Source organism: Sparus aurata, chromosome 4 (genome assembly GCF_900880675.1).
Source record: "Sparus aurata chromosome 4, fSpaAur1.1, whole genome shotgun sequence".
NCBI classification, from domain to species: domain Eukaryota; kingdom Metazoa; phylum Chordata; class Actinopteri; order Spariformes; family Sparidae; genus Sparus; species Sparus aurata.
The window spans coordinates 14,366,540-14,386,688 of NC_044190.1; the positions used below are offsets into that span (position 1 = coordinate 14,366,540).

Genomic DNA, 20,149 nt, shown 5'->3' on the forward strand with positions numbered 1-20,149 from the left:
TTTAATCACTCACTTACTTAATAGAAATTGAGTAATAAATAATTCGAAATAATAAATCATTGGGTTACCTCTCTAAAACGAGTAACCCAGGTGTGCAGTAAGAAATAGGTCAAACGAGGGCTCTTTCAAATCCCGCCACAGAAAACTTCAGAGCAGGGAGCAGCCTCTTATGTTCCTCTTAACAAGCAGGAGTCTTGTTATCCCAGCTGTCATCATCACTTCATCAGCAGAAGTCTCTCTCTCTCTCTCTCTGACTCTCTCTGTCTCTCTCTCTCAGAGTGGCCAGGGAAACATATTTGTGTGCACAGAAGTGAACTGAAGTTTCCGTCTGTCTCAATGATTATGACAACCAATATTCACAAATGAAACAGAGTTATCATAAGAACTTTATTTGGTGCCATATTGTATAGTGATTATGTACACAACCGCCGCTCCCGATGCAATACACTTTCATTATACCTTCCGATAAACAAATAACCTCTGCCTCACTATGAGGCTGTTGTGGAAAATATACAGTTCTTTACCGGCCCCTGTAGAAAAACACACTGGCAAACTTAAGTTAACAAATGATTTGGCTGGAAAGATAAAATTATTTAAATATGTAAAACGATGCAGGGAGACGTGGTCTCCTACAGTGGCTGCCAGCTTTTTCACTGACTGAAAGGTTTTTTTTATTTTATCCACAAATGCTTTATGCAAAGAATCCTTGTACATTTGATGGTAATGTGAACCCTCTGGAGGAAAGGCAGATGGCAGGAAAAATAAAAACTACTACTAGTAAGAACATGTTTCATTTCCTCTGCACGATTTTATATTCTCTGGGGACACAGATGCTAGTGGACAGAGTTGAGCAAGGAGCACACTGTTGAGTCCGAAGCCTCCGAAGAGCTTAATTTAAAAATATGTTAATGATATGTAATCTGTAAGACCCTGCCAAAAGCACCAGGCTTTGGATACAAAAGCTGGGAACCTCTGCTCTGTTGCATAATGTTGCACAGAACACAGATGTTAGTTGCTTACAGCCCACTTTGGTAACGGGGGCCTGCAGCCGGCATGCAGATTCATATGACAAAGTTTAGAGTGAAAATGCACCTGAAGCAAGGAGGAATATTATGTATGTGAACGTGTCAGTGCCATCGGCCCATCTATAACCTGTGAGTTTTGCCACTGACAGGCTGAGGTTGTTATTCTCAGAGTCTAACAACATCACCTAAACAATTCCCACAGAAATAGAAGTCTTGCTCTGAAATCTTGCAAGACATGAGTTGTTGTTGAAGATCGGATCTTACACAGGGGAACTGCCAGCAAGAATTAATTTCCAAAGTCACGGCCGACTATTTATCCGTTTGTGACAATCTCGATGAGGCAACAACTGTAAGGACTTATCACACCAAATTTCAGACACTTAGAATTACAACCATGGCCTGTCAGTGGCAAAAGAAGAAGACGTACTTTATTAATCCCCTTGCAGAGAAAGTCATTTTTTCCACTCGTTATTTCTTTTACATACACAGGCCCGAAATACACACACATGCTCAAACGGGACCCATACACATGCATTAATGGAGAGGTGTCATAGCGAGGGGCTGCCCCGTATAAGGAGCCAATTAGGAGTGCAGTGATTTGCTCAAGGGCTCCTTGGCAATGTTAAGGAGGTGAACCGGCACCTCTGCAGCTACCATTCCACACTCTGTAGACTGGTCCAAGAAGGTCTTTAACCAGCAACTCTCCGGTCCCCCAAAAAACACAAGCACTTTCAGTAGATGTAACTTTGGTGGTCAGGGATGCCTCCAAGGATCACGATGCAGCCTTTGCAGGCGTGTCACAGCTTCTAGCTGAAGCGATCTACTCGACTGGTTCGAAAACTTTTCATATGTATGAATAATTTACAAAACATGTAAATAAAAGGCCAGGTCTAATAATACCAGAATTCCCCTTTAACTCTAACATCACTTCATTTAGTAACAAACAGATTTGTAAACATCGATACATAATTGGTTTTATGCCCTGACAACTGTTTACATTTTTAAAAGATAACGGTATTTTACCGTATCCTTGTCCTGGTGCTATTTGCAGGTTAGAGTTGGACAAGTTCAAGTAAAATTTACCATGTTCCACAAAGAAACGCCACCCTTTAAGGATTCAACAATAAACAACAAAAGATAGAAATTCACAGGTATTTGTTACAAAATTCAGTTTCTCAAATCTGTCACAAGTAAATCCTCTTCCCAAACAAATCAATGAAGTATCTCTGAAAAAGAAAATTAACTCAACATCTCTGACACCTCTTCCTGGTGCACACAGGATAAGTGTCTAAAAGTGCAGCTGCATGCTGCTGGTAAGCTAGCTGTGTTGTAGTTAAAGTGTGAAAGTTGTCTTCTCTCCGTTGGCTGTACAAAAAAATTGAGCATCGAAAATCAAGCTTTTGATTTCGGTGATCAAAACTGAAAGCAGGTTTTGATTGATTTTTAATATTGAATCTAAATCTTGACACCCACAATACTTCAAAATCTGCCTGTCCACCTCCAGAGGACACAAAGTTGCAAACTGAAATAGATAGATGAAGAAAAACTAAAATAGATAAAGAATAAACAAAGGATTGCAACAGCTGGAGTCAAATACACCAACAGTCCTTATCCTGGAGTGAATCCCAGTCATACCAAACTGGCTGACAGACTGCAGCCAGGGGCCAAATAGCATAAAGCACTGCATATTAAAATGCAACCACACTCAAACCTGTATGCAGAAGTCCTTATTAAAGCATCAAAGTTTTGTTCTTGCAACCTTCATCTGTGACTCAGCTTTGGGGCTTTTCAGGTCTGCTGTGGAATTACAGATTTTTTCAGGCCTTTTATTGGTCCCGAATTATGTAGTCAGGAGACGTAAACGTGTGCAAAACTTGAGGCTCAGCCCTCGAGGCGGACCTCCTCCCCCTCGACTGTTGCCCCAAGCAGCTCTGAACACTGGCAGTCTGTCAGTGTGTATTCCCCTCTGCTCACCCTCCATACAGAGCTGCAATTCTGCACCTTGCCGTCGCAGCACAACAGCTACCTTCTTTTCCTCATGCTGGTCTCCAAGCGACTCAGCTCTTCGTACGACTGGTAGAAGACTTCCAGCTCGTGGCTGCCCCAGCCCCTCCAGACACACAGGCACCACTCCATGTTTTCCTTCTGAAAGCCACACACAACTGTGTCCTTTGCCACTAGTGCTGCCTCCTTCAGGATCCTGAAAGGAAGAGAGAGATGAGAGTCGAGGGAAGGTAGTGAGGAATGAGATGGAAAAGATCGATCTTGTTGGAGATGCAGTGCAAGGAAGGAGCTGAAGTTGGTGACACATCTCTGTGCGCTGGTAATTACTGTAGCGCTTCCTATAAGCTAGCGGCCAGTTCTTGGAAGCGCTCCCAGGAAAGCCGCTGAGGACAATGAATGTACTGTAAGCACAGAAGTCACTATTTGTCTACATACTGGTAAAAAAAAAAACGTGATTCCTGCACTTCTGTGCTCTGAAATGTCTATTCCAGAGCCTGTCTCCTGGGAAAGCAGGTAAAATAGATCAAAGAATAATATTCAAGAATCTACTTTTAACCCCTAAACTCTAATTTATGAAGGCTGTGACATAAAGCACTCCGGGAGGAAGGAGGGCTTCTGGTGACCCTGTATCTAGAGCTCAACCACCCATGTATCACGCACAGCAACCCTGAATTATCTTCTTCCATTGTTGTTTCATCTCTCTGGGGCGTATCATTATCCTCCCCTGATGTTCTGTGATATATAGCCTCGTGATTACAAGAACAGGTGAGGCTGTGCTCTGTGAGGAGACATCAGGCTGACACGTGAGCTACCAGACACATTCAAACATAAAACTCAAGAGTTTAAAACATTTGTAATGGTGGGAAGCAGTCCAATCACCACGGACAGGCAGCATTGTGCCTCATTACAACTAAAGAACAAGGGAGCAGCTATGTGATATAAATGAAGCCCTGCAGGCCTGACGACCCCTCCCATGACCTGAGCCGCACCTCCCCATGTGTCGCCCATGTTACAGGTGCACCATGTAATAACTGCTTATTAAGGACTCTGTTTTGGGTGGCCCTTTTATTGCCTGTTGCTCAAAGGCCAGGCCCCTTTGGGGAAGCTCACACAGAAGTTCTTTCTGCAGAGGACCAGCTGCTGGCATCTTTACAGAATTAATTACAGGCTCAGTGAAGGACCATGAAGTACATGATGAAGGATCTCCCACAGCTTTATTGGGGCTGCATCAATAAATGAATGTATAGCTTGTTGGCTTCTACTCCCCCAGGTAAAAGGTTTCACGCGTGGCCGAAAACAGGCTCCATGCAGGTGGAAGAAAGCCCACTTTAGAACTCTCAGAACATTAAGGACTCTAAATGTTAGTGTGGTGGTCCAATAGTGTGACCGATTTAAATACAAAAACAAGATAGCACAGAAAATCCTATCAAAGACTGAACGCAACAAATCAAAGACCTTATATGATAAAGAAATTTAATTAATGTAATAAATGGCTACCATTTGTTACAAATGAGCAATTTTTTGATCTATTAATTCCTTTTTTTAATGGCCGAGCTGAACGCAATAGTATGTGAAATATTAAACCTTCCTTGTCGTTCTTGGTCTCCTATACAAGCCTGTGGTTGAGTTATCTAGTTGTTTAATGCTGCTGGATTCCATGACCATCAAAGGATGTGAATATATACACGTTCTCGAGTGGCTCATCCCGTCCTGCAAGCCCCAAAAATGAATGACGCAGTTGCATTGGAGGACGGGTCTGCCCCGATCCCAAATTGTCCTTATTTGACGAGTTGGAAATGAAACTCAAAAATCCACTTGTCTTACAAATGGCACTTTTACTAGGAAATGAACTCACCCTAAAGAGGAACATTCAGGTGGACTGAGGACAGCGATGACACGCCCCCTCACTTCATCAGCATGTGACTGCATTTCGATGACCATCACATCTCCTCCACGCCTGCCAACACACACACACACACACACACACACACACACACACACGGACATAGTGTGATCATGTGATGAGAATATGCCCTTTTATCTGTAACATTATGTGTCTCTAAATTTCAAACCTAGATACACATGTGCACATCATTAAAATGAAACTAAAATTTACAAAGTTATTAAGTTTCTGCATCTTTGAGTCAACTGACTGAAAAAAAAAGGCAAATATATGAAACATTTGGAATTAGTATAGTAGTGAACAAACAACAGTGTCATACCTACATTAACCAGCTTGACCCCATAACTGTTGTGCTCATGATACCACAGTGCCTTGCTATTAACGATGCTGGTTTGTTTTTTTTCAGTTAAATGGTACTTCAAATGTTCCCTAACAAATGACAGACACATTTTGAATTTTGAAAGCATCCAACTGAAAAACCCCACTTCTTTTTTCAAGCCCCCTCCAAAGCCACTCCTCTGAAACGGTTCCTAAGTGCCGCATCAACTCTTCATCTTAGCTTATGTTGTTTAGCTGTTTAGTGTTGTGTTCAGTTGGTGTGCAGCATTAGTACCTGGGGATCCACAGAGTCCCGTTCACTGACAGGACAGTAAAGGCTTGCAGCTGAGGCGGTCTGGAGTTCACCATCTCTGCACAGTCCAGTTTAGACTCATGGTTGGTCGATGCCTGCTGATACTGGCTGATCTCCTCCTGCTTCACAGGAAGTGGCACACTGCTGTGGCTGGCTATTGTGCTGCATCCTGTGGTGCTGGAACAGTCTGAACCCGGCAGCTCCAGGGAGCTGCTGGATGATATGGAGCAGTAGTCCGTCAGTGAATCCTGGTGCAGGATGATCTGAGTGCCCGCTCCTTCACTGTAGATCACTGTCACTTCTCCATTACTGTATTCCGGCTTCCCCTCCCGGTCTGTGGTCTTGAGGTCAGCAGTTGTCGCCGTGGCAACCCCTGCAGGACGCTGCACAGTGAAGACGTCCCGCAGAGGATTACTGTCTCCGCAGCTAAAACCAAACAATGACACGATGTCAGAAACATCTACTCATATCGACACTCAATAATGATTCAACTGGGTTTTTTTTTACTCCTGCGCAAGTTGAAAAGCACAGCTGGGAGTATCAAGCAGATTAAGATTGCATTAGGAAAGAGGTGTGTTACATCATCGGTGTGCGTGTGCAACTTTTTAATTGGCTTCAGCTAGCCAACCTGAGATAACAAAGATTAAACATGCTTCAAATGACCACAGACAAGGAGGGTCACAGACTGTTGTGCTCTGCTTAGAAGCTCAAGTTGACATCACTCACAGTCAGGTATACTTCTATAAGCTTACATGACAGCCTTATGAGGCCTCCTATATTTGAATAATTATAGATGGCCTGGAGTGTGTGCCCCCATATAATCTTTGAAATTGTTTTTAATAAGTGCACAATAAAGAGTTTAAAACCTAAATAAGGCATTGTTGTCACTTTAGATCTGTTAGCAGGATGATGCAGTTCTGCACTATGGAAACCAAATTGTCAACTGATGTAGTTTGCAATGTTTAGCTGCATGTCATTATATTGGCAGACTTTCTTGAGAAAACCTGATCTGATTAGAAGAGATGGCAAAGAGATCAGGAGGCAGGTCTGGTGTCCTACAAGCTCCTCTGTGCTTCTTTAGAGCAGTTGCCAACCCAATCTTAATTAGATCACTAACTGTCCAAAGCTGTTTTAGTAAATGGTTTGATATGAGATCATAATATTGATTTATTCTATCTTACTGAAACCTGGCTGTGTAAAGAAGATTGTGTCAGCCTTAATAAATCCACTCCTCCCAGTCATAAGATTCCTCAAATTCCTCGGGACGCTGGCTGAGGAGGTGGCATTGCAGCCCTATTTGACTCAAGCCTATTAATCAGTCCTGAACCGAAACTCAACCTGAAACTCATAACTCATTCGAAAGCCTTACTCTTAGTCTTTCTAACCCGACCTGGAAAACAATAGCCAATAAACAGCCAATCCTTGTTTTTATAGTGTAACATGCTCCAGGTCCTTATTCTGAGTTTGTCTGTGAAACCTCAGAATTTTTTTCTTTTAAAAATTTTTTCTGGCATAGACACCTTTATTAAGCAGTAGACAGATAGGAAATATGGGAGAGCGAAGGGGATGTGACATGCAGCAAAGGACCCCCCGACGGAATCGCACCGGGGTCAGCTGCGTATGTGGCATGCGCTCTAACCACTCAACCACCTGCGCGCCCCAACCTCAGAATTTTTTATCAGGTTTAACATTAATAACAAACAGTTAAGTAATTAGCGTGGGTGATTTTTTGCGTGGACATTGATAATGACAGCCTTGCCTCATTATTAGATTGGATTGGCTTCATTCACTGTGTACATAAACGTTAACCACACCCTCGACCTTATTCTAGCACATGGCATTGAAAGTGAACATGTAATAGCTTTCCCACGGAATTCTCTTTTATCAGAGCATTATTTAATAACTGTTGAATTCCTATTAATGGACTACAAGCCAATAGCAAAAGCTTTTTTATTCTAGATGTCCCTCAATGAAAGTGCTGTAGCTAAATTTAAGGAAAATGAGAGTGAATGCATGGTGTCAGGTCCCAATATAACAAAAGATTATTTTACTAATCCTAGTTCCTCCCAGATAGATCATCTTGCTGATAGTGGTGCAGCCACTCTGCGAATGGCTCTCGACTCTATGCCATTTGAAATACATTTCGAAAATAGCATAGGAGATTAACTCCATGGTACAACCCCAAACTTGCATATATTAGGCAGACATTCCAACAAATTGAAAGGGGATGGCATTCCACCAAGCTGGAAGAATCTCGTTTGGCTAGAAAGCCTAAAAACGAACAAGAAAGTCATCTGTGATGCCAGAGCTGCTTATTATGTAGCATTGACAGAGGAAAGTTTCTTTTCAACACTGTAGCCAGGCAGACAGAGTCATCGCTCTATTGAGCCTTGTATTCCTATAACATAGGAGCATATAACAGTAATGACTTAATATGCTTCTTAAATGATAAACTCCCACTTATAAGAGACAAAACTCTTCACCTTCTGTCCTCAAATGGTAGATTTGGCCTCTAGCACAGAAACCTTAAAACCAGACACATTTAGTCTGCTTTTCTCCCATTGACCTTCACCCGCTGACTTCAACAATTTCTTCATATAAACCATCAACATGTCTGTTAGACCCAATCCTAACAAAAGTGATTAAAGAAGTTCTACGTCTAGTTGGCATGTCTTTACTAGATAGACCAATCTGTCCAAATTATCAGGCTATATACCACAGTCCTTAGTGGCTCTTAAAAAGCCGACCAAGCCGATCAAGAGGTTTTAACCAACGATAGAACCATATCTAACCTTCCCCTTTTCTCTAAGATCCTTAAAAAAAAAAGTTGGCAATTGGGTATGTGACTTTTTACATACCAATTGCTAATATGAGGATTTCCAATCAGGTTTAAGAGTGCATCGCAACACTGAAACAGCAGTGGTTGAAGTTACAAATGACATCGTAATTGCATCTGACGAAGGACTTGTCTCTGTACTAGTCTTGTAAGATCATAGTGCTGCGTTTGACACCACTGAGCATCACATACTATTACAAAAATTGTAACATTTAGTTAGCATTAAACATGCTTCATTGAGCTGGTTAAAGTCCTACTTATTAGATCAATCTCAGTTTGTACAAGTTAGAGTGAGACTCTCGCCAAAAAGCAACCGAGGCTTTATTTGTGATTGAATATGAGTCAAACCTTTGTGTAAAAGCATATTTGTTTTTTACTTTTAAGATTTACCGTAGTTTAGCTTTTGGGCAAGCTAATTTTCAATGGGGCGCAGGGGCACTTTTACGCCAGCATCAAATTCGCTATTTTTAAAACACTAAGAAGGCTTGACACAACATGAAACTTTGCTCGTAGTATCACCAGGGTCTCTACACATGAACACGAGCATTGAGAACATTGTTTGTGTACACAGAGTTTACTAAAAAGAAAGGCTTGAGGAGTGGTCCACCATTACTCTCCATCTGTTAGGTTGCACTCGGGATCAACACTTTTTGTCGGAGGTGCAACTGCTAACCTGAGTTGTCCAAAAACCTTCTTTTTAGGAAACTCTGCGTAAACAAACAATGTTCTCGATGCTCGTGTTCATGTGAGAACATTCATCATCCAAGATGTTGAATGTGTTTTATAGAAGAGAAACACACATTTCAGGACAGAACCGACATGTCCTGTGATTTTCAGCCTCCTTTTATAGAGGGGGAGGGGGAACAATACCTGAGAGTAATATTCTCAGCTGTCACGATGTGCAGTATGGTGCAGTTCCAGGGTTAATATTAATCTAATCTTTTTCTTGTATTCATGGGTTTGAAAAAAATTCTAAAATTGATCAACTATGCAATGACATCATATTATTGACTAACCACCCTCTTCTGTTTACTGTGTCTACAGATATGAAGAATACATTCATACAAACGTTTTGTGACTTGTTTGACCTTAGCCATGACTCGACTTGACTTGCTTGAGTGATAGCGATGACTTGACTTGACTTGCTTGATTTTCATAGTAACTTGGGACTTGCTTGAGACTTGAAGGTTAAGACTTGAGACTTGCTTATGACTTGCACGTATGAGACTTACTCCCACCTCTGCCGGCTACAAACACTACAGTGGGAAAGTCTAAGAAGTCCAGCATTGATCTGAAAGAGCACATTATTGATTTGAACAAGTCAAGAAAGTCACTGGGAGCCATTTCAAAGCAGTTACACGTCCCAAGATCAACTGTGCAAACAATTTTTTGTGAGTAAAAAGTGAATGGCAGTCGTGTCACTGCCACAATCAGGAAGAAAACCACCAAAAAATCAAGTCTGCAATGAATTAGAAACTGCTGGAAGACAAGATTCAGTGTCCACAGTTAAGTGTGTTTTGCATCAACATGAGCTGAAAGGCTGCTGTGGAAGAAAGAAGCCTTGCTCCAGATGCAGCGCATTAAAGTTTGACAGATGTTTGCTGCTAATCAGATGGACAAAGGAAAAACCTTCTGGGGGAAAGCTCTGTGGTCAGATTAAACTAAAAATAAGTTGTGTGGCCACAATGACCAGCAGTATGAATGGAGGACGGAAGGTAAGGCCTTTAACCCTTTAACCTACTGTCAAGCCAGGTGGTGGTAGCATTATTCTGTGGGGCTGTTTTGCTGCCAGTGGATCTGGTGCTCTAACGAAAGTAAACTGATTGATCAGCTAAAGTAAAGAGGAAGGGTTATTTCCAAAGTCTTCAGGAAAACCTAAAATCATCAGCCAAAAGATTGGGTCATGGGTGCAGTTGGGTGTTCAAATAGGTTAATGATCCCAAATACACAATCAAAGTGGTAAAGGAGACTTCTGGTTACGCCATGCCCAAGGCAGATGTATAAAAAACCTTGCTCTACTCGAGCCATAAATAATAGAGCCTAAAACTTAGAGAAAGGCAACAGATGAACACATGGTTGAAAAACAGAACATCTAACTCAATGAGTTCAAGTCACAGACAACAATATCAGGCTGTGTGGGATACCCGAAGATGCAGAGAGGAGAGAGATGGTAACATTCATAACCAGCTTTTTAGTTGGTCGGAGGAGGAATCTGCAGCTACTGACCCCCACAGAGATTATAGACATCATGCAGGGGGTGGATCAGCATAACTGAAGGGGTATGAGTAATATAACTCCTGCTGAATACAATATTAAGCGGAATGTCAACAATATGGACAGTTTTGTTATAATATAGTCATCTGTGATACTCAGATGAGAGAGAATGGCTAAAATAATGTTAACAAGGCCTCAGTTCATATTTTTGGGTCGTAGTGGGAAGGGGACTATGTGAAAGCCACAAGCTATGATGTGAGCATGGCACATGGGATCTTCAACCTGGGGCTACACCTGGTGGACTGCTGCAAGCCCACTTGGAATCTCAAATGCCTACGGAACTCTTATTTGTAAAGAAGAAGTGGGCATTTTTTCATTTTTGGACGCAATCCAGTTCAATGCTGTTTATAACTGAGGCCATTCAAACATACTTAAAGAAACCCCACTCCCATAGAGGAGTTTTTTTATAAGGGTTATGGAAGAGAAAAGGGATATGAAAATTGTGTCACAGATCTATCGATGTTTACATCCACTTGTGTTGGGGAATGCTCTCGATATAAGAGAAAAGTGGGAGTTAGAGATGAATGTATTCACTGAAGGTGAAACTTGTGTGAAGATGGGCATAAGATAACTTACAGTCCACTGTGGAAAGAATGTAAATGGAAATTCAATATGAGATACTTTAAAAGTGCTTTTTTGACATGTTAATTGATAGCAGTAAAACACATTTCTGCTGGAGGGATGAGCAGATTGGGGATCACACACACATTTTTAGGAACTGTCCAAAACTTAAATCATATTGGGAGGGGATTCGGACTGAATTTTTTTTTTTTTATCATTTTGAACATTGAATAACCATTAAAACCCCTGTTTTATATTTTTTGGAGCCATTCCTAATGGAGCAATAGAAAAAAGAAAGTTATATTTATTGCTTATCCTCCTGCTGGTGGCCAGAAAAAAAGATAACTCTATCATGGCTCAAACCATTACCACCCATCACACATCAGTGACAGAGAGGGTGATGAAAGTTTGTGCAATGGAAAAGATAACAGCAAAACCTCATGTAAAGATGGACATCTCTCTAATCAGATCAGCTCCGTTTAGTGCTCAAGTTAGATTTCCACTGAGATATAGATTGTGACATTTATACTGAGTTAGTGTTACCACATCCAAAGAGATACAATTTCTTATTTTGAGCTCACTAATTCTTTATTTATTTATGTTATTACTTCACCTTTATTTGTTTTAGGGTGTACAACATGCCACTATTAACTTTGTTAAGTGGGTCTGCTGAGTTGTAAATAGTATTGCTGTTTATGTGTAAATGTGAGGTGCACGTTGGCTTCAAAAAAAATTTGTGGTACAAAAAGTGGTAAAGGAATGGCTAAATCAGGCTAGAATTGAGGTTTTCGAATGGCCTTCACCAAGTTCTGACATTGAGAACATGTGGACTGTGCTGAAGAAACAAGTTTGTGCCAGGAAGCCAACAAATGTATCTGAACTTTACCAATTCTGTCAAGAGGAGTGGTTAACAATTCAGCCAGACGACTACCAGAAGCTTGTGGATGGCTATCAAAAGCACCTAACTGAGGTGGAAATGGTCAAGGGACATCTCTCTATAAAAGCAAGGAACCTCTGTCTGTCTGTCTGTCTGTCTGTGTGTTTATCAAATATCTCTGCGGATCAGGATCAGACTGACCTGAGACATGGCAACATGGCTGCTGCGTGTTTCAAGGGTGTGCGACTTCGCATTTGTTTGGACTGCAATGACACCGTTAATAAATCTGCAGCGGCGAGCGAGCTGGACCGGGATTTTGCCGGCGGTTCGGTCCCGTTCTGTTCTGTGCATCTAAACTGACTGTTGTGAATTAATGAGACTAAAAGAGTCCGGTCCGAGTCTGTTCGGGTCTGAGGAGATCCGGAGACGCGCGGACAACAAAGTGGAATCGGAATCTGTGGACGGCCCACCTCCCAAGGCGACGGACCGGACGCACCGGCACGTCCAAAACCGGACTTAGGGTAAATAATGTCCACCACGCTTTTTCGCGAACATTGCCATCACGTTTGCTTTGTGAAGAAATGGTAAAAACGGGCTTTTGTCACGAAAGTGTCCAAGCAGCAAGTTTGGTTGTTGAGGAACAGGAAGTTGTGGGAGGGACGTAGGCGGATGATTGACAGGCAACTACGGTCGGTGTATAGACAGCGATATTGAGAGTTGAGAGATTTGTGACATTTAGCGTGTTTGGAGTGTATAGTTAGTGTGTTATGTAGTGTTTGGTGTAGTGTGTTTAGTGTGTAGTGGAGTCGGTTTTTTGTTTAATGAGTCAAAACAATGAGGAGAAGCTGAATGTGGAGCAGGCAGTGCAGCTCTTCATTCAGCTGGAAGGAGCTCAGGCAGACCTGAGCATTGCTTGCATTTAAATGTAAATAGTTACATATAACTTTGTAAATTTTTAAAATGTATGCACAAATTTAACAAACAACAATTCATATTTGCATTATAAGTTAAAAAAATTATGGTTTGTTAAACATATTTGTGGTTTTCACAGTAAAAAATCTAACTTTTTCTACTCTGATTTTATGTTTTTTTTTTTTGTGATTTTAGGTCCAGTGTGTTAATACAGTATGTCAAAATAAAAAAATAACTGTACAGTCACACATGTGAGGTTGTACTGAAAATAATGACACCAAGTAAATAGTTTTTAAGGTGAAATATAATGGCAAAATCAAAAATAGTCAAAAACGGCCAATTATACCCTGGAATATCGGATTTCAGAACAAACCTAAATATCCCTGACGCCCCACCTTACCGGAACAGCCTTATTTGGCCATCCATGAAAAAGCTACTTAACCTCCCACTGTTTTATAGGAATAAATTTTTCTTACGGGCACTGCACTAGTTTAGACAGATATAAGAATTACTGTATGTAAGTTTTATCACATTATCACATGGTCAGCCCTATATTCAATTCATTATTAAACCAAACTGCATTAATGTTTTCTTGTGACAAGGTAGTACATGTTCCACTCATTCCATCCAAGAAAAATGAGAGTTGGAAAAATTATTGTCATTAAAGAGTGCCATGATACACAAATTTTACAAAAAAATGTTTGTCTAAAAAAGTTGCAGAAAAGTTAGTCCATGCATTTGTTACTTCGAGGCTGGATTATTGCATTTCCGTTTTATCAGGCTGCCCCAATAAGTCTCTGAAGACTCTCCAGCTGATGCTGCTGTGGGTCTACTGACAAGACCTAATATAAGGGGTTATATTTCTCCCATATTAGCCTCTCTGCACTGGCTTCCAGTAAAACCAGAATAGAATGTAAAATCCTTCTCCTCACATTCAAAGCCTTTAATGGCCAGGCACTGGCATATCTTAAAGAGCTCATAGTACAAAGCTTCACGCTGCAGAGGGGGACTCGTCAACGATGCCCACTTTCCCCCTCATTAGTCATCATTGTAATTGAACAACTAGCTGCAGTCAATTGTCAGAACACCCACATCGATGGAATCCAAACACTCAATGCACATCATAAGATTAGTCTATTTTCCGCTGACACAGTATATTGCTGTTTTTACAAAATTTGAACTCCTCATTACCAGAAACAATTAAACTAACAGAAGCAGACTTAAATGATTTGATTACTCCACTTAACTGGCAAAAATCCTCCATCCTTCCATTGCATACTGACCGCTCGGATGTGGCAGACTGCACAAACCGCCTAACAGAGCTGCTGAGCTGAACCTATTTCTTAATAGGTTCCCCACAACCTCCACCCCTGTGAGTTCAGACATCAACTAAAATGTCTCAAAAATAGATTTAGCAGCACAATTACATAATTTAAGACAGATCATATATGAAAAAGTCAGTGAAGTTAGTAAGTGAAAAAATTTGACTTTTGTATCTCAATGTTGACTTAATAATTATGACTTTAACCCATACGTATGACTTCCATGAGTTTTTTCCATCATCATTTCAACAGTTTTTTTTTTTTTTTTTTTACATCTCCTAACTATGACTTCTCATTCTTCAATTTCTACCTTTTATCTCATGATTATGGTTGTGTCTTTCATAATCATGACTTACTATGGCATCTTATCCTACTCTTTAACAAGCAGTAATGGGTAGTGTTACTGCAGCAGGCAGGCTGATGGTTTATTCAAAACTGCTGTTGTGCACTGTAACTTTTGTCACAATGATTGTCCCAGTGTCAATATTTTTGCCACTGAAAATGGCAGAGCAGAAACTCCTAAATGACTCTGTGCCCAAAACCTGGACATGTCCCTTTTTAAATACTAGGTTTATAGTTTGGCTCAGGTCTTAAATGCAGTTGCTGCTGCTGTTCTCTTAGTTACTTGTTTTGAGTGTGTAAGTTAGGTGAAATCCAGCCCCTCCGCCCATGCACACAGAGTGAACGACAGAACAATATTGCGTGTGCCCAGCTGGTTACACATATGACACACAATGATAGGAGTTACACATGTAGAGCTGTTCAGTTTTGCTAATGAGAAGATGCAAACCTTGGTTAAAAGTATGCCATACAACTACGTAGTTTTAGCAATTTATAACATTTTAGCTAGGGCTGTCAATCAATTCAAATATTTAACGGCGATTAATCGCATGATTGTCCATACTTTGCGCGCAATTAATTGCACACTTTTTATCTTTTCTTAATTTACCTTAAAGGGATATTTTTCAAGTTTTTAATACTGTTTATTAGTATTGCAACAATCCAAAACAATGACAAATACTGATCAGAATATTCTCCAAAATAACCTCAAAAACAGCATGCTCCAAAAATATGCTGAAAGCATAACATGGGGAATTCAAGCCCATCAAGCAACAACAGATGGGCATATTGACCTGAATGTAACATTCCTCTGTAATACTAACACAATGTAGTGTCCAACTTTATACTTGTGAAGGTTAACTAAACAATGTTAATCAGCCTGCAAGCTGTAGCCACCCATTGAAGAGGGGGAGGAGGGCTCTCTGCATCAGCTGTGTGCTCGGTCAGCACTTGGTACCATCCTCCAGGGCTTTGAAGCTGAACTTGCCATTCAAAAGACACTTTATTTACCCATTTCTGCTCAAGGAGGTTTGTTTCTGCTTGCCACCCAAGGGGCAGGCTGAGGGTCATAACGTGCGTGCGTTAATTGTGCGTCAAAAGAATTAATGGCATTAAGTGGAATTTGCGTTAATGCATTATTGTTGCATTAAAGGAGAACTTCGGTCGATTTAAACATGCAGCTTCATTGCTCAAGCTACCCTTGACTTGCCAGTACCGAAGATGCGAACAAATTTGGTCCAGCCATTACAGAGCTCCGTGAACAGAGATGTAGCATTGAACGCTAACTGCATGGGGTCAGAACTTTACACTGTGTTTTAAGCGTCTTAACATGCTCCACATCTCACACCAAACGTTATGCAACATCATCAGACACCTTAGCACACAGCACTGTAGCGTGTATGACTCAAAATGAATAAAAAAGTAGTTAAAATAGTGTGTTTGTGCAAGCAGCTACTTACCTGTTTGTTGACATCCGTGTGTTCCGGTAGCTAGACCAAACTAGTATATCCACCGAGTGTGCAGTTTACAGTGTAAAGTTCTGACCCCATGCTGTTAGCATTCAATGCTAAGTCTCTGTTCACGGAGCTCTGTAATGGCTGGACCAAATTTGTTCGCGTCTTCGGTACTGGCAAGTCAAGGGTAGCTTGAGCAATGAAGCTGCATGTTTAAATCGACCGAAGTTCTCCTTTAACTTTGACAGCCCTAATTTCAACATTCAACCAGATTATGCAAACTGTGGATATTCTATTCCCTCACTTGGAGAAAAGAAAGGGCAGCACCACACCTATGTACATTAATACTGTCACAAACTTAAATTAACCAAGCTCAAGCAATTTTGTCATCATGCCTTGACAAGCTTTAGATTTGGTATTTATTGTCTGAATCTGGTTATAAGAGTTTCATGTTCTGAAAGCAAAGACTTACTTGAAATAAAACAAAACCCCCAAATTTCCAAAGCTCAAGATGTTGACATAAATCCTGATTGATGTTGTCTGCTTTCAAGGCATGGCAGGATTGATCACAGATGAACCAACTGATTCACTGTTTTTCATGAAACGACACTTTTTTAAGTAGTCACAGTGTCCAATATCAGTGGATCTTAAGCACTTAAAGATATCTACCTCGCGCTTGTCACAGATGAATGGGTTTCTAAACATGACTGTTCTTTGAACATCCACTACGCTGTAGCTGATGATGGCACTTTCTTGTGGCAGTCTTGTACATTAGGGGGGCTTTGCTACCACCGACTCAGTAATCGACGTTTGATAATATATATGTGATTCTAACAAGAGTTTAAAAACTAAACTACTAATCCTTGAAACCACTTTGTAAGCAGAAAACAGACCAGATTCAAAATGTGAGAATGTGTCATTCTTTTGCTTGGTCCAGACCAAATTAACTGATCTACAGGTCCACTCACCAGTACTGGGCACACAGCTGATAGGAGGCAGCATGGTAGAGCAGAAGGGTGTTGATGTGGTCATCCAGGATCCACACTGCCTCCTCTCCCCACAGACTGAAGCTGGTTGTCATTGATACGATGGAGGATGGGGGGTCATAGGGCTCCAGCCTTCGCACTGCCTGAAGACTCACACAGTCGATGACCAGCACACCCGGACCATTCGAGAACCATAACTGTTAACACACATAAAGTTAAGACATGGGTTTGATTGAAGAAGCCAGTATGTCCTTCAATTCCATTACCTTCTTAATGACTTATCAAACTTTGTGATCAGTACTAATTATGTGCTCACCTGGGAGCCGCTGCTGACCAGTGCCATGCTCCCGACTGGGTAGGGTCTCTGTCTGGGATCTGAGTCCTTCAGACCAAACACCGTCTTATTGAGAGTGTGTGAACACAGATAGGTCTCCCCCTCCACAGGGAGGTCCTCCACCAGGCTGTATGCTGCCACAAGGCCGTCAGACATCCCTGCAAACACTCTGGCCAGACTCTGAACAGGTGAGGGAGAGACATCTTTTTACATTTTTATACTCTGGTAATGAAAAATAGTGTCCTATCTTAGTAAGCCAACCAGTGTAAAACCATTTTCAGATCAACCCATAATGTAATATTGTCACCATACTGTACTTATGTCTTATGATTCCTCACATTACAGTGCAATAGAGGGAAAACAGGCCTGAAGGGTAATTTCATTCCACAATATTAAAAAAAACACACAGGATCACACAAAGATGTTGTCCTGTGACACTGCTGAAAAACTGCAGTTAGTTGCACAGTAATAATGTGAAGGAAGACGAGTGTTCAACTGATTTTTGGCCCCACCAAATATACACTGGATATTTAGTCTCATAAGATCACATGCTGTAGAAAAATGAATGAAAGCTGTTTTCCCCTGCCCTGGAGGGACACACATTTTACATAGTTTGATCTTACATGAAAAAAAAAGACTCAAACTGTCTCAGTGTTTCTTGCTTTAATAAGCAGATTTCAGTTTATTTCTGCAGAAGAGATAACCACATCATAATTCATCACAGGCGAACAAAATGTACATTTAATATCTCTTTGTATTGACCCTTGTGCTGCTGTAGTCCTTCCTTGAACCTGACCATTTAGTTTAGTAAAACAAGCAATATACAACCTTAAAAAGTATTCATTAAGTTTGCTTCAATAATGAATTCATTAAAAGGTCCTCTGAACATGTGACCACATCTACTGGGTCTGTCATTTTCACTTAAGTTAGGTACTTTTGATATCCATCCACAAGCCTCTGGTAGTCCTCTGGCGGAATATTTAACCACTCTTCTTCTTGGCAGAATCGGTGAAGTTTAACTACATTTGTTGGCTTCTTGACACAGACTTGTTTCTTCAGTACAGTCAACGTGTTTATTATGTTGTTTAAATCAAGACTTTGGGAAGGCTGTTCTAAAACTTCAATTACAGCCTGATTTAGCCATTTTTATACCACTTTCAATGTGTGTTTGGGATCAATGTCCTGATAGAATACCAAACTGCACCCAAGACCAAATCTTCTGGTTGATGATTTTAGGTCTTCATTATTCCATTTATGTTCTTTGCAGCAGCAGACTCACTGGCAGCAAAACAGCCCCACAGCATAATATTACCACTACAATGTGTGCGGAAAAACAGCTTAACTATTGGGCTGAGACTGTGTCCACGGAAGACAGAGGGGAAGGAGAAGGAACAGAAGCACATCAGAGGAGCACTTAAAACCTGTGGCTACCCAAACTGGACCTTTGTCAAAACCTCTAATAGATCCAGAGCAGACAGAGAGGAGGAGACGAGGGAACCTAACTACGTCGTCATTCCTTATGTTGTAGGAACATCTGAGAGACTTGGGAGGATCTTTAATAAACATCATATCCTGGTTCATTTTAAACCCACCAACACGCTGAGGCAGAAACTTGTTCATCCTAAGGACAAAAGAGGCATCAGCAGAGTAATGTAGTTTATGCCAATCAGTGTAGCCAGGACTGTACGGAATTGTACATTGGGGAAACAAAACAACCCCTCTATAAACGAATGGCACAACACAAGAGGGCCAACTCCTCAGACTAAGACACGGCTGTCCACTCAAATCTGAAGGAGAAACAGAGAGACAGAAACAGGAGTAAAAAAAATCATCTACTAGAACGACTGTCTTTGAACAGAGGAGGTGGCCTACGACACAACTTATCACTCACCTACAATGCAGCACTGAGTTCCCTCCCCAGACAGCTTAACAACTATTTACACCTTGGCCCAGCTAGCCCTAGCAACCCACATCATGGCCAGTTGGGTCAACAACTAACATGTTGCCCTTACGACTCTGAAACTCAGAGCTCACACGCCTCCTTAACGACTCTGTAAGGACACTCCCACACAGAGTTTGAAAGCCTGCAAGTCCCCTCCAGTTGGTTAGAACCGAAGCAGCCTCTTTGATAAAAGTTTTCATGTGTGCAGGTAAAGGGGTATTCTTCATTTTAGCCTTTGATACCATTGATCATGCTATCTGAATTGACAGATCAGTGAACTGGGTTGGTATCTCTGGCACCTCACTGAAATGGTTCATCTCATACTAATCTGACAGACACTTCAATGTTCACATTAACCACCAACGTGTCTTCCTCTGCTCCCCTCCTAAATGGTGTGCCTCAAGGGTCACTATTGGGTCCAGTACTGTTCTCCTTATATATTCTACTGTTTGGTGATCTGCTGAACTCTGCCTGTTTCATCTAAATGAAATATTGTATGGTATTGCCTTTTTCAGGTCCGCCACATGCTCCAAATGGTATTAACAAGAACAAGAATATCTGATAACATTACCCCAATCCTAGCCTCACTTCATTGGCTTCCTGTACATGTCAGATCAGAGGTGCTGATGACCAACAAAATTGTAAACGGGCTTGCCCCTTCATACCTGTCCGACCTCGTTGAAACATATTTTCCACCTTGTATATTACTAAGAATTCAGGGCTCCTAAACTTCCCAGGCTTTTAAGAGT

General features: G+C 41.2%; 1 protein-coding gene across 2 annotated transcripts in view; it reads right to left on the reverse strand.

Annotated features, from left to right (window-relative positions):
- Positions 1-368: 368 nt before the first annotated feature.
- lrrk1 (leucine-rich repeat kinase 1) overlaps positions 369-20,149 on the reverse strand; it is a 90,868-nt gene continuing 71,087 nt past the window's right edge. For both annotated transcript variants that reach the window (XM_030414873.1, XM_030414874.1), the window contains 5 exons: positions 17,441-17,638; positions 17,107-17,321; positions 5,546-5,989; positions 4,885-4,986; positions 369-3,225 (listed from right to left, as the gene is read on the reverse strand). In XM_030414873.1, the coding sequence (XP_030270733.1) occupies positions 3,048-3,225; positions 4,885-4,986; positions 5,546-5,989; positions 17,107-17,321; positions 17,441-17,638 (1,137 nt within the window). In that variant the 3' untranslated portion in view covers positions 369-3,047. The remainder of the gene's footprint in view (positions 3,226-4,884; positions 4,987-5,545; positions 5,990-17,106; positions 17,322-17,440; positions 17,639-20,149) is intronic.